The sequence below is a fragment of the Solanum dulcamara genome, chromosome 9, assembly GCF_947179165.1.
Source record: "Solanum dulcamara chromosome 9, daSolDulc1.2, whole genome shotgun sequence".
Taxonomy (NCBI): Eukaryota; Viridiplantae; Streptophyta; class Magnoliopsida; order Solanales; family Solanaceae; genus Solanum; species Solanum dulcamara.
In genome coordinates, this window is record NC_077245.1 from 1,622,920 (window position 1) to 1,639,079 (window position 16,160).

The 16,160-nt window shown below is 34.1% G+C and overlaps 1 protein-coding gene across 2 annotated transcripts; it reads right to left on the bottom strand.

The window, feature by feature from the left end:
* Positions 1-6,483: 6,483 nt before the first annotated feature.
* LOC129902113 (filament-like plant protein 4) lies at positions 6,484-14,586 on the bottom strand. 2 transcript variants are annotated; one of them, XM_055977157.1, is made up of 6 exons: positions 14,357-14,586; positions 12,775-12,906; positions 11,987-12,212; positions 9,448-11,899; positions 8,438-8,477; positions 6,484-7,289 (listed from the first exon to the last, which is right to left on the bottom strand). In XM_055977157.1, the coding sequence occupies exons 2-6, from the start codon at positions 12,898-12,900 to the stop codon at positions 6,852-6,854; spliced, it is 3,282 nt and encodes a 1,093-aa protein (XP_055833132.1). In that variant the 5' UTR covers positions 12,901-12,906; positions 14,357-14,586; the 3' UTR covers positions 6,484-6,851. The 2 variants fall into 2 exon arrangements, with proteins under 2 accessions (XP_055833132.1, XP_055833133.1); XM_055977158.1 differs by lacking the exon at positions 14,357-14,586 and adding an exon at positions 13,555-13,605.
* Positions 14,587-16,160: the final 1,574 nt, after the last annotated feature.

The following is a 16,160-nucleotide window of genomic DNA, read 5'->3' on the forward strand; positions in this document are numbered from 1 at the left end:
CTGGGTTGCCATCACCACCTGGTTGATGTCCAAAGTTGCCACTCTGATTAGTGTCATTTCCCCTATTTTTACTGAATAGAGCAGTGCTTTCAACCATTTTAGAAGTAACACTTTCATGACATGAACTTGCTAGGTTCCTTTGGCTTTCATGATCTACTATTAGTGAATAAGCTTTGTTTAGGTTGGGAATTGGACTTTGCATCAATATCTGACCTCTAGCAGCTGAATAGGACTCATTCAGTCCCATAAGAAACTCAAGCAGTCTCTGGTATTCAAAGTGTTCTTGGAACCTCTTTGATTCAGCACACGAACACCCAGGGCATGGCATGATAGAGTCAAACTCATTCCACAGCCCTCTTAGATGTGTGTAGTATTCTGTAATAGTTATAGTTCCTTGAGTAAAACTATGAATTTCCTTGTGCAATTGAAACACATGCGCACCATTAATTTTATCAAACCTTTCTTTCAGATCACTTCAGACCTTGTATGCATCACCGGCATAAACAATACTACTCAACAGTCCAGGTGTAACATCACTCATTATCCAGGACAACACCATAGCATTACACTTTTCCCAGACATCAAACAACTCAGGCGCAAATTGATACTTAGGAAACCTTCCATCAACAAAGCCTAATTTGCCTTTCCCTAACAATCCGATGCGCATAGATCTACTCCAAACCGCATAGTTTTCTGAACCTATGAGCTGAAGCGAGATTAGAGAACTACCTGGAGTATCATTCGGATGAAGATATAGAGGATGATTGTGTCCTACAGTTGGAGATTCAAAGCCGGTTGGACCAGCAGTTGCACGAGCTCCATTTAGGTTTGCATCACCCATTTCCATAGATCCGGACGTAGTCTCAGCTGTGTACATATCTATTGACAGCTGAAGTCCTAGCTCACAGGTTGACTTCTTCTACTAGAGTCTAGACCGCCGATTGTAGTCTTCTTCTTCTACCCTACGATCTAGGCTCTGATACCATGATAACTCCATCAAAGGAGTTAGAGCAAGCGTGCAAGATGCTAGATGAAGAAGATGAAGAAGACGAGAGGAAGAAGATGAAGAATGAACAACCAGAGTTATAGAGAGAAGAGAGAGCAGAGAGTTTTAGAGAGAGAAAAATATCTGTGTAAAATGAAGTTGTGTATGTCATTCATCAGTACATCTCCTTTTATATATACATCCACATTGTATATGTACTGTATTTATACCTTTATACAAGTTGACTCTTAACTACATTTTAACTAACCATAACAACTTGCTAACAAACTCTTAACTACTTTTACCAACTTATAACAATATTATAACCACTCTTCAACCTTGGTAGCTTGCAAGGTTAACACTGACCTCAACTCATAATTTGGAAAAAGCTTGATCAAAAAATCAAAACGACCTGGTAAGGACAATTTGTAGTTTTTTTGTTGATAATTTTGACCTCAAAAGGTCTTCTTTTTTTTTTTTTTGGAAAATTTTGGCCTTAAAAGAAAAAAATTTATTCCAATCTCAAAGGGACGTCATTTTAAAAAAAATAATAATAAATTTCCAACTTCAGGAGGTCAGTTTCAAAATTACCAAAAAAAGAGTGCACAATTCAAGTTTCAAACCCCTATCTTCTTTGTGATAGAATGTATTTTTATCACTAGATTATTGATGCTTATTGGGTAAAGACTATTTGTTTTTATTTATACACTTTAAATGAATATTTTCGGGGGGAAAATCGACCAAAAGAAGTTGATTTATAAAAACAAATAAAATCGAACTCAGGAGGTTGATTTTCTAAATTTATTTTAATTTTCAAAACAACCGATCTTCAGAGGTTGGTTTGCATTTTCTCGATTTTTGCTCTAAAAATCGACCTTCGGAGGTCCAATATTTTTTTAAAATATTTTATAAAATTTTGATCTTGCTTGTGATCGATTTTAAGTGTTTTTTTAATAGTGGCGAGAATTTAGTGCATGGGGCTTCATATTAAGAAATTTCAATACTATAAATATATAATAAACACAATTACTATCATATTCGATTGACGGAAAAATTTAATATCTAAGAAGAAGTAAAGCAAACAAAAAAATAATAATTTAGTGATATAGCAGGAGCGTGAAAGTAATGGAAAGAAAAATAATGGAAAAAATAATAATTGGAAAAACAGTTAGGGTTGCGCGTTCAATTGGTTTGATTCAATTTGATTCGATTTGTAAAATGTAGTTTGATTTTTTTTTATTTTTGATTTGGTGAAAATGTTAATCCAAATCAAACTGAAATGCATTCGATTCAGTTCAATATTCACAATTTCAGTTGGATTTATTTTGATTCAATTTGTTTAAACTTATGAGGACAGAATGCATACAGACTTTATTCATACTTCAAAAATAGAGAAATTATTTTCGATAAACCTCGCCGTAAAAAAAAAGTTCAAAGCTGTCCAGAAAAAAAATACTACTCATTCCAAGCTACCCCTTATTATAAATATCTTAACCTCTCTTTGTCAAGAAAAAAATAATAATAGTATTAACTATTTGTCTAGTCTTTAAATGATTAAGACCACTTGATCTATCTATCTCCATAAGAATTTTTCTAGTTTTTTTGCATTCAAAATTGGGCTTCATATTCTTTTCTAAAGCCTTTAACGTTCTACGTTGGGAGGGTAGGTAACTATTTGAGTCACTTATATATGTACGTTGCCTTTTAAATTCAAAATATAGTTATGTCTAAAAAGATACTTTTCAAAAAATATTTTTATGTTCAGTTGGTCAATATCATTAATTAAGTGATAAATGTGTGTACAAAGATAAATGGTTTGAATGGCACTTCCTCTATCTCAAAATACTTGTGACATTTTCTTTTACGAGAGTCATATTACATGAATTCTGACTAATATTTTAACATACATTTTCCCATCATATTGATATGAGAAGAATGGGATACTTTTTCGTACAATTTGGATATCCAAATTTCAATTTGAAAATTTTAAATTAATCTAATCCAATTACTCCGAATATTGACTAAATTGACTCTCAAAAAGTGAATCGTGATAATTATTTCAGACGGAGGAAGTATTAATTTGGTGTAACCGGATATATTAATATTAATAGAAACGAATTGATTGGGATCCCTCCAACTTAACTAGAGGTTTTGGGTTTGAACCCTGAGAATATTGAAAAAAATAATGTTGGGAGAGTCGTCTCCAAAGATATGCCATGTGATGCGTGAATCCAAATTAATCGGGCTCAAATGCGGATACCATATAAAAGGTGTGGAACCAAAAAAAGAAGAAGAAATTAATTCCATGTAGGACAAAGACATCTTGATTGTAATAACTGGATGCTTGATTTAATTTTTGTATATGCTTACTAAATTTCTTAGTGCAAATATAAAGTTTAGAATAAAGCTATTATGTTTGGCCGAATTAATAATAAATAATCTTCTAACTCCACTCCTGATTTGTTACAAATGTAAGTCCTAACATATCTATTTTTGTGGTAGAATTATGGGAAGGTAAGAATACATCACTTAATGATAATTAATTGATATATATATAAATACAAAATGACTTAGATTAATTACTTTGGTGATTACAAATGAAGTAAAAGAAGCGCAATAAAAAATCTTTCAATAGTATTTGCTTGTAAATAAAAATGATTTACTTAAGTAAAGTTGATTGATTGAGAGATCGACACATAACAAAGAAACAAAGGAAAAAAAGTGCAAGGTATCTCTCTTATGTTCTAATCAATCACTAATTTTGTAATGTTGACGTGAAAATAGTTACTACAAAGTCAACAAGTGTGTCTTTTTATAAGATACCACAAAATCCACACATTTCCTATCAAAAAGGATTTGTCACTTAAATATGATATTTACAAATGATTCATGATAGATTTGTTTCTCAACTAGATTCATGAATTGCAATATGGGGGTGTCTTAAATTTGGCTTGACGTATGAACTATAAAGTTGCATGTGGCTGAAATTCAAGCACGTATAGCTGAAGTTCAATCACTTTTATCTGAACTTTTAACACATATGATGAAATTTAACCGTTTTCAATTCAGACATAAATATCGTTGTACTTGAAGTTGACCGTGCACGGTTACATACATGACTAATGTTTAATCAATTTTTTCTAAAACATCAACTAACTAAACTTCACCCTTGAAGCATATGTAACTTCACCTCGTGTCTAACATTGAACCTAGTATTAAGCTTGGCTAAAAGGACCTAATTATTTTCCAAATCAAAGCATTAAGAGTAGAGAAATATGTCATGGTCCAAGTCCAAATCAAAGCCTTGAATTAAGAGCTCATAGATAAACAAAAGGGTCAAGTCCAGAAAAAGGGAATTTTGACAAAAATGATTGTGTGCATTAACTTCGTGCAAAAATGATTGAACTTTTGATAACTTCGGTCATATGAAATTTTAGATATATTATCTGAACTTCAGACACCACATGATATCTAAAAATATTTCATAATAGATAAAAGTACAAAAATTTATAAATGTAGCTAGGATTATTATTATTTTTCGTAATTGGAAGTAGGGTAAGGGGATTACAAATGGAGAATTGAACTTTTACCAATAAGATGAAAGTTCAGACATTCAACCAACTTGATTACTAAGAATCCGTAATAAAAGTAGGATATAACTTTTAAACAATATATAGCACCAAAATTCAGTCAGGTGAGGTGTTCTCTTTCCCTGGTGTTGGTAGGGTGCTGGAGAAAATGTTCCAGCTCCCACATTATAATATATTTTCTATAAATATCAGAAATTGTATTTTTAATTTTATCACCTGATATTTTCCTGATTAATTTTATTCTACTTTTAAATCTTAACAAGCCTTTTACGTATGATTACGTGTAATTAAATTCACCCTCGTTTTTCTCCTAAAAACTCACCTTATACTCATAAATGTCCTTTTCAAATCCTAGGTCTTAGTATATGATTAATTTTTGTCTCGAAAATCGCTCTTAGAGAAGGTTCCACGTGGGATTGTATATCGAAGGTTCTTATGATTGAATCTCAAAGGCATTCTTATAATCATCCGATAGATCCAAGTTCATGACCTATTTCAGGTTCACTCAAAACTTTGAAAACCTATAGAACAAAAGAAAGTCTTTGTCCTAACTAAACTGAGTCACGACTATTTATAAATTATTACAGAAGACTCAGACACAATTACATATTTTTAACGTGAGGGCAAGGGAATAATTTTATACTATTAGGGGTCGTTTAGAGAATCTAATGCATGTTTAGTCATGACTCATGTTAATTACACACATATTTAGTATTATAGGGTGTATAATTATACTTAGCAAATTATGGTATCAACAATACAAGGGTGATTAATACATGGATATAAACATGATTAAAGACAGAATTGTCTTAACTACACAAAATCAAACAATACATTAAACAATATTCTCACATTAGTAATACACCTTACTCAGATACTTTCTTATACACTCTAGTAAACGACCTACAGGGTATAAAAGGTAAATTCATTTGCAAATGTTTGCCAAATTACACTTTATGACTGGACCGAAATGATGTGGACTTCCTTCCACAGCTCTATTCCAACATCATATGGCTAAAACCACATTGCACGGCCCAAATCCAACTTTATATGTCTATACCACTTTCAACGGCCCAATCCACCTTACACGGCCCAATTCTAATCTCTCAAGCCGAATACCAAGTTTATTTTCATTAAAGAATTTTATTTACTAAAATCTATTTGATTAATATAAATGGAGTCTAAGTAGGCATTTAGGCATGAAAGGAGTAATATTTGAAAGAAAAATAGTATTTAAATTTTGAAGTTATCCAGACAAAGAAAATTTGAAAATTGAAAGTTGTGTTCAAACGTGCATTTCACTTGAAAAAACTTTTTTTCCCCGTGTAGAGTGAAAAATTTACACAATGTATCACCAAACAAATATGTCCAAATGGGCCAGCATAGCCTTATTCAAAAAGATTGATAGGAAGACTTTCTAGAGAGTGAAGAGGAGGAAGGAACCATCATTTTTAAGTCCTACATACTGTCATTCTCTCAATATCTCTTTAGTATTCAGGAGTGGAAAGCAACTTGTTGGTTGGGGTTGATAAGAGAGGTTTCTTCTTTCTTCATTCAAGTAAGGAAAAGAAGGGAAACAGGGATATAACACGTACGCAACAAGCTTATTGTAGAATAGGCACAGAGAAAAAGAAAAGGTGGAGGAAAAACAGTCGAGCTCATTCTCTTCCCTTCACAGTGCAACCAAAGAGGTTTTGTTTCTTAGAGCATTGACATTTAGTTTTTGAATTATTTTTATCATTTTAGCTTAAAATCAAGTGCTTATAAGCATTTTTTAAATTTACCCAAACACTCCAACTGTGAACTATTATTAAGGATAGCATCCCGCACATATTCTAGACCTTAAATCAGATACCATTGGAAATAATAATGGGGAGAAGCAAAGCCATTTCCACAAAAGGTATATTATTTTATAGTAATCACAAAACATCTTTTCATACAAGAAAAAACATACAAAATGGCTTCTTCATTGTGTAATTTCAAGGAGCTAATGTGTACAAATATTTTAAGAACTTCACTACACAAAATTTAAAAAAAAAAACAACACATAAGCTGCTAATGATGAACCAGAGAAATGATTTTTTCTTGTATAACCTTTTATTTTAGCCTCAACAAGGCCAAAATAGGGGAATTTCCAAAGTGTGAAATACCCTCATGAAGAGTTGCAATGAAGCAAACTGACAAGGTGTACCTCATTATCTACAGTAGTCAAGTCAATGTGTTGCTGCCCTTCGAATCTTTTATTAATGTGGCATACGAAGCCTGCAAGCCGCAAACTAAGATCCGTTCTTTCCCTTAGAAGAAAAGAATCGGCTGAAACCACGAGATTGTTTTTCAGGTGTAGGGCCAGCAGATGATGAAGAGCCAGACTTAGTAGGCCGGTGTTTAGGAGACTTTGAGCTGATTGGTGATCTCAATGGATTGGTTACTTCAGTGTCCGAGGGACTATATGACACATTATATATATCCGCAGGGGACTCACAAGTTGCTTTTACGGAACTGGCACTGTCCATCTCAGCAAGATCATTGTCATGGATGTTCATGCTAGTGGTTGTCGATTCTTCCCGAAAGCCTTCACCTTTTGAACTTCTATCGATGTACGGAGACCCCATAAACTCTGTCTGAGGACGCAAAGAGTTCAACTGTTTCCCGAGAAGAAATATGGTTTCTTGACACTCAGCCAGCTTCTCTGCTGCAGCTGTTAACTCTTTCTCCTGGAGAAAATTAACAGACTTGTCTTCTTTAGACACAGTTTAGATTGAAACGATAGTCATAAAGTTATTCACTAAATTACTCCAGCTGTCCCAAAATAAGTGTTGCTTTCGCGAAAAAATTGTCCCAAAAAAGGTGTTGCGTCAGGAATTAAAGACAAAAAATAGTACGTATTTCCAACTATACCTTTATATTAAAGACCTGGTTCTTCTCAATAGTGCTCAATTCTCAAGAAACATCCAATAAATAGGGGTAACTTAGAACACTATACCTTATATTTATTGTTTCTCTAAATGGGTGTGAAATGAGGTAAAACGACAATTATTTTGGGACGTAGGGAGTAAGACAACAGAGGGATTCCGGGGAGTGAAGACAATAGAAGGATTCCGGGGAGTGAAGACTGCAAACCAGGGAAATTAGGAAATTCGGATTCAATTGTACATGACCTTACGAAACTCCGTGTATACTGAAAATTATGTCAATTTCTTATAGCTGTCTCCAATCTAATTCAATGTTCACTAATAAGACAATGCATTGATAAAAGAAAATTGTTCTTTTACTATTTAAATGATGGTCTCCACCAGAAAAAGGGATCAAGTAATTGATTTAACAGTAATCTTTCAATGGAAAGGTTATACACGATTCTTTGAGTTCTGAATGCAGTAAGACTTAGAAGTCATCTACATATCATATTTTTGCAACATTTGCCCATATTATACATGTTTAATTTGCAGAAACTTTGATCACTGAAACAAAACATAGAGAGATGGACCAAAACAAAAAAATTATTTGCTAGCAGCGATAAAACACCAATAATAGAGGCAAACACAATTTCAAAGTTCAGTTGCATAGCATCACTATCACTGGAATCTAATGTACATGTATAGACAACAACAACATACCCAGTGAAATCCCATTGTGGGGTCTGAAGGGGGTAGAGTTGTACGCTGACCTTACCACTACCTTGAGGAGGTAGAGAGGTTGTTTCCGAAATTAGATGTATGGAGTTAATGTGAAATTAGATCAAAAGTTCGGACAACCAACAAGAAGTACAATCTTTTCCCACTAAATTTAGTACAGTGAACTACTGCATCAAATACACAACTGCAATGGATAGGATTAATCACTTATTAGGGAGCAAGAAAGCAACCTGGTTGGTCTTAGCATCAAGATCAGCAGCACTCTCCATCCTGATTCAAACGAGAAATTAAATTAAACATAGTTTAAGTGTCACTTAACATAATCTTAAATCGACATATCAGTTGCAATATTTCTATAACTCTATGAATAAAACACTTGTGAATAAGAACCAAGAACAATGAATTTTTATAGGATGCTATCAAAAATTAACATGAAACAGTGCTGATGAATTTACAAGTTCAGTTTTTGTGCAATCTTTACTCTCCTTTACCATTGAAAAAACAAAAAAACAATGCTGGTGAACAGAGCAGTAGGTAACAAGCAGTCTAATCCTACACCCTTTATATAGATAGCAAACAACATACCCAGTGTGATAGTGCAATGCCACAGGTGGGGTCTGGGGAGGGTAGATGGTAGAGCGTACACAGTCCTTACCCCTACCTCGTGAGGGGTAGAGAGGCTGTTCCCGAAAGATCTATATAGACAGCAAACCCCAAGCAAATGAAGAATCTTAATCAGGGTGAAAACTCACAAGTGACCCTGACATCGGATCAGCTATAAATTATTGAATCACATAGAAACATGACTTTTTTCCCTTTTGCTTCTGTGTTACTCCCACCGTTCATTTTATGTGGATGGGTCTGAAGTATGAGAGACACACTACTTGGTTTCCTACGTGAATTCAGATATAGAATCTTCAAGTCTTCTGAAATAAAATTTTAAGAAACTACATAAAAAATACAAAAAGTACTAAAAGCTAATAATTTAAAATATTTTACAAAATCATGATCAAAGAAGAACCTGACTTTTTTTCATCCAAAAATTAGGGGGTTTGAGCAAAATTCACTGACACACGAACTTCAAACATTTGAGAGATCAGTGGCTACTTTCACACTAACATAAAATTCATTCGATACGACAGAGCACTATGTAATAACTTTAAAAACTAATTTTGGATTATAAGATCTGACAGTCAAATTTTTTATAATTCCAGGCCAATGTGGAACAAAAACCACTAACCTTTGTAGTTGCTCTTCGAGATCCTTGCAACTAGCTAAAGTATCCAGGTGGCTCTTCTTTTCCTCTTGAAGCTCATTATCAAGACTTTCTATCTTACCCTGAAGACGGTTGACTTCAGTTTGCAATTCGTCAGTCCGAGTTTCAAGTGAGTTATATGACGCTGCCATGCATTTGAGCTGAGTTTCAGCCAAACTGTTTGCCTTTTGAGCAGATACCAATTGTGACTTAACCTCTGCTAGAACCTGCTCAGTCTCAGCCAATTGGGATTTCGAGCTCTCCAGGTTCTCAGAGTATCTAGCAAGATCAAGAGCCATATTGTTTTTCTCTAGTTTCAATTGTTCAACCTCCTCCAACGAGCACTTCAAAGAGGTTGATGCTGACTCTGAAGTAGGAACAAGGCTTCCTTCATGAGGAATGTCTGGATCAGAAGTCGAATCAGAAAAATGAGCACAACCATTTGCATATATCTCTCCTGAGTGCTGAAGACCTTTATTTTCTGGTAAAGCAACCTTGTCTATGCAATCAGAAGTACTTATTTCTGTTTCAGAATTCTTGTAACCAAGTATATTGAAGTGTAGTTGGCTCGCATTACTCAGTACATGAGAGAGATCAAGGACAAAATTCACCATACTCAACCTGCTGCTTATTACCTCAACATAAGTGGCCGAAAAATCATCTAATTTTTCATTGATTCCACTTCCATCAGGAGCTGTTCCCTGGATAGCCTTTGCTTCTTTGCCCAGAAAGAGTACAAAGTCATGAATTTGAGACATAGCATCTGCTAATTCTTTGCTAATACCATGGACAGACTCATTGCATGACTTACTATCTTCTGAGACAGGAATTTCCTTTTCTAAGTTTGCCTCACCATCATCAAGAGAGGGCTGAGATTCAGTAGCAGTCATAGAGGAAAGAGTTATCTCAACAATGCTCTTAGTTGATTGTGGTACGACAGCATTGCGCATTTCCTGCACAATCTCTCTGAGATCCTCTTGAATTCTTTGAATGTCAGCTTCCTTTGACAAAGACTCCAAAATCGTTGAAATTCTTGATTGGAGCTTCATGGATATGGATGTATCTGAAAGAGGTTGATGACTTTGTGATGATACTTCCTTTTTGCGAGATTCTTGATTTCCTGATACACTTGTCTCATTGTGTTCTTTCAGCTGAGAATCTGGGGTTATGGTGACATGTATGGAGTTGTCAACTTTTGTAGTTTCTGGTCTTGCATTATTTGGAATATCTGGACTTGAAACTGATCCATTTGTGTCACTGGACTGATAAGCTAATTTCTCCATCTCCAAAAAGTCATCCATGAGATCCAGGTGGCTTGCACTTTCAGATTTATGTGGACTGTCAAAGTTCTTTTCCTTCTTGACATGGGAGAGTTCAGACATTAATGCTGTCGTCCAAGAGCTAGCACAACTAACATTATCGTCATTTCCATCTTCGGACATGGAAGTCAATCGTGGAAGATGATTTGCTTCATGGATAAAGGAACCTTCAGAAGGCTGTCGTCGAATTGTGGACTTTTGTGGGCTTTTCTGTTCAACATTTGCTTGCAGCTGTGCTTCCAAGTTTTGAAGCTTGCTGGACGTCTTTGCACAAAGACTCCTGGACGCTTGTAATTCACTATTCCGGTGTGCCAAAGCTTCTTTCAGCATCTTTGTTTCCTCCTCCATAGCCAAAAGGCGTTCCGTTAGTTGCTCATTCTCTTTATGGAACTTCTGCACACTATCAAATGAAAAATCTGGCAAACTGGAAAACTGTGGACTAGAAGGCCTTCCTTGGGATTTCTTTACACGGCTGTCCCCATAATCTCTACCCAAACTCTCAACCTCAAGCTTCATTTGGGCCAAGGCTGCAGGCCCAGGCAACTTCTTCCGGACAAGACCACGTAATCTCTGACACTCTGCTTCCAATTTTGCAATTTTTTTCACTCCCTCCAGGTGTTGCTTATTTGCAACTTCGGCAGACCGTACACTCATATTTTTCTCCTCATTACGAATTTCTAGTTCCTTTGAGTTAATATGGAGTTCATATTTCAGAGAATTTATTTCCCTTTCATATGACTCAATATTGCTCTTCAACATCTCTATTTCTCCTTCAGCTTGGGCTTTTTCTTCACTGAGCTGTATCACCATGCTAGAACGCTCCTGCAAAGACCTCGACAGTGCAGAGTTTTCTGCTGCAGACCTGAGTAACTGTTGGTCCAAGTTAGCTATCTTTGCTTCGAACTCATGCTTCATTTTGTCAAACTGTTTGGCTTTATTCTGAATCACATCATGCAGCTTCTGTTCATGCTCTTCTTTCAAATTCCGTATCTGCCGCATGCACTCCTTCAATGCACCATCCAAATGTGATGCCCTGTCTTCAGCAGTAAGCTTCAAAAGTGTGACGGATTCCAGGTGATTTTTCAGTGTCGCAGCTTCTGACTCAGCCTTCTCCCAGCCTGTCCAGAAAGAGTCAATAAAATAACTTAATACCAAGTTACAGAACACTTGTTGCAAGAAAAACACAAGTCAATAAGGAACATCACCTGAGACAGCTTCTTCAGCAACTTTAGCATGCTGTTTCACCAAGTTCTCCTTATTAGTCATTTCTGACTGCGCAGCAGACAACTTTTCATTCAAATCCTTGACTTCATCCTCTAAGCCATTCACTTGTTCCTCGAGAGACTTAACTTGATCCTCCAGTCCAGTCAAATGTGAATAAGATTCAACAGAAATTTGCACATATTTCGGTTTTTTGATTTCCTGTTTACTCTAAAATACAATGGAAACCAAAACATAAATCACCAAGACAAGACAAATTGAATGAACCTTTCTCACAAGGTATTATTGTACACACTTCAATGACTCATTTACCAAACCGAAAACTAAGTCTTCTCCTTTCTAGCACCAATAAGATTGTAATGTAGAGACTAGAGGGGCATACAAAATTTCAGAACTAAATTAGAACTTATAATTTGTCAGGTTAAACTTTTAACACTAGCATCCATCAAATCTCAACTTAAAGCTTTAAGCCTCAGAATTTGGATAAATGTAGTAGTTCTTTACTAGTATCGACCAAATTAAGCAGAAACTTTTTTAAACAAGTCTTTGTACATTAAAAGGTTAGCATGAAAGCTTTATTGTAGATGCAAATATATTGACAGATTGTCTAAAGGAAAAGACATGAAGAATTACGGATATACAATCGAATAGCAGGGGTGACCACAAAGAATGAGAAGAAAATGGAAATCCTAGTTCAAGGAGCAAGCAGAAGAAAAAAAGAAATTGACTTGTACATAATCCTTTCTAATTATATAGCTATCAACTAACACACCTGTTCAACCTTAGATTCAGTTGACTCTGAAGGGGCAGATGGTGACTCCACAATAAGGGCTGCAGGTTTCTCACTTGTTGTCTTATCTGATGATTTCTTCTTCCAAGGCCAACTCCTACGATCCATTGTAGACTGTTGGACAAGGAAAATATAGACTGAATTAAGTGAATGAATAACAAAAGAACGGGCACAAGAACTTTCATAACTGAAAAGCACAAAAAATGCATCACAATTTCACCACACTTGTCAGGAGATACAACCAGAAGTCACATTAGACCTCAAGCTTCAAGTGGTGGTAGTTAATGCAAGAAACTACAACACAACGGAAATATACATTGTATCCAGAAATTGTCCTCTTAATTTACTGAGAAGAAGCAATATAAACTATTATGCCCCGACCCCCAGCTCAGAGAACACATAACGAAATGTTACCATACCTGGAAAACTTTAGACTAACTTGCAAAGCAAACTCTATAACCTCCTTACAACAACATACCAAGTGTAATCCCATAAGTGGAGTCTAGGGAGGATACTTATAGGTAGAGAGGAGAGGTTGTTTTTGATAGACACTCGGCTTAAGGAAAAACATTTCACAGCATTTTAAACGCCACAACTCGGGATACTTCCATGAAACTACAATGCAGCGAGTTTTAGGCAAAGAATTAAGCACAAAAGGAGGAAAACAGAGAAACAGGAGTAGAGGGAGTTGAGAAGGTAATCAAATTGTGTACAAGCAAATATACATAAAGGAAAAAACAGAGTAATACAAGAATCTGGCACCTGAAAAGTTCCAAATAGGTAAAATCATAAGCTCAATGAGAAATATGAAAATATATTAAGGGATTTATTTTACTCAGATCAAAGACTGATGATTGCATTTCCATAACAAAGCCAATTATAAGGCATAAAATGACCCCAGATGACATAAAATAGGCAAAAAGGGGTAGTTAAAGAAAATGACACACCACCATAAACAATAAAAACTAAACATGAATATCACACATTTTCATATTTTAACAAGATGAATACCAAATCCAGAATAAGCATTACAAAGCAATCTGCATTGCTAAAATATGATCCTTTTTTTTTGCGAGAAGCAATATCCATTAAACCTCAAGATTTTAAAACAATCACACACACACACACCCTTTCTGCAAATACAATCAACTACACAAAAAGAGCAAAAAGTTAAGAAATTCATCAAGAAAACTCATACCCAGAAAAAAGGAGACATACTACAATCTCTCTTTACTTGCAAAAAACCATAAAAATCAAATCTTGAAACAAATGAGCTAAAATTTGTCTACAGAAAAGCAATGAAACCCCAAAATGAGGATTGAAACTGATATTGAGATAAACCCACCGACAGAAAATGAGGTAGATGACAAGTTCATGAAACAAAAAAAGAGGAGAAAAAAGAGGAAAAGATTCAAATGGAAACAAAATTAAAGCAATCACAAAAATCCAAGCTAAATGGAAACAACAACAAAAAAAAGTATATTTTTTTACATCCCCATTGACGCCATCATCTTCAAAGAAAATGTAACGGAAGAAAAACAAACATCAAAAAAATTCTACTCACCGCCAACAATGCAGCGTTTCTGCAACTTTAGTAAAGAACCCAAAACAATAAATATGACCCAGTTGATATTTTAGCTAAATATTTAGGATCTAGTTCATAATTTGAGTTCTTGAAAGATGAAGTTTCAGTCTTTTTAGTAACAAAAATTTTAGAGAGAGAGAGTTTTAGAGAGAAAAAGTGAGATCGCCGGAGGAGAAGGTGGTGTTAGTGGGGGGGAAAGGGCGAGGGTTAAAAAAATATATATTCGACATTAGGTGTCACTTAAAAGGCAAGACGTTGGAAACAGCCAAAACTATTCAGGTTTTTATTTATTTAAATAGTAACATTTAAAAAAATTGTAAGTTTAATAAATGCAAATAAACAAAATTATTATCTCTAGTTATTTTATGTCTGGTATAATCTGGATAGAAGTAAATTAAAATATTAAATATTACTACTAGGATATGTGTGACGTGAAAAAGGCAAGTTTACCCTGGAATATATAGGTGAAAGTAAAACTCTTTTGACTTTTTAAGAACATCCCAAAATCTTTGCATCAATCAAATAGTTTTCGGATAGTGATGGAATAGATAGAATTTTTCGATTTATTTTAAAATTTTGTACTCAAATAATAAAAATAAAGATATTAATAAATTTGTGTTTTTATTTTCACAAGATAAGAATATAATTATGAATACTTAATCTTTTTTGATAAAATTTTGTTTATTTTGATATATATATCTGACATTTATATAAATTATTAATATTTTTAAGGCTTCTTCTGTCTTTTCAATTTAAAAGATTTACAACAATAACAATGACACATCTTAAGATCTTTTTCTCCCCTAAATATCTTAATGTGAACTTTTTAGTATAATTAAATTATTTTACATGAAAATAATTAAGGTAGGCTTGTGGGTGAAGCAAGGTGGGGGTGGGGTGGGGTGTAAGAAATAAATAGAGAATGACACTAACTGTAGTCCACACAGTCCAGCTCATTGCTTATGTGCTCTGTCTACCACTCCCCACCCCCCTCTTTTACAAAGATACCTACTGGCTAATGTTACAAATTCAACCATGCCCATAATTTTTATTTTATTATTTTTCCACTCAGCAATCCAATATTATAATTTAATTGTTTTTATTTATTTCTTGCATTGAAGGAAAGTAACCATTAAAAGTGTTCTTTTAATAGATTATGTATTATATTTCATTAAACAACAAATCTTTAAAAAAAAACATCTTAATACTTGTTTCTATGTTATCTTTAAAATAAATGGAAATTTTTTTAAACAGAATATATAAACACAACTGTATATATCAAGATCATATTACATTTATTGGATTCGTTTTGGTAGTCTTTTTTTTTTTTTTTTTTACCCCCCATTTTTGAGGATTTATAGTGTTTTCACACTTCCCTCCAGTGTGACTCGAACCCAGGACCTACCTGTCGTGGGTGGAGGTGCTTAACCAACTGAGCAAGCCTCACTTGTCTTTGGTAGAGTCTAGTATACTACTACCTGCATTATTATCACAATCCAAAAAAAATGAAATTATATGCCATATTTCTCTTTTACACATTCTTTAAAGAAAAAAATAATTAAAAATATTTTTAACTGTTTTATTCTTATATATAAAATCTCTCATCAATAAATATTAACTTGATTTTTTTATGTGTGATCATATTCATAATTGAAATATTTGTAGTCATCAAAACTAATTACTACAAAAGGTAAAATGGACAAAAGAAAAAAAAATCTTGAACTTTTAAAATAATAAATAATTTAATATAATTATTTTTAAAAATCACGATAAATAATTTGAG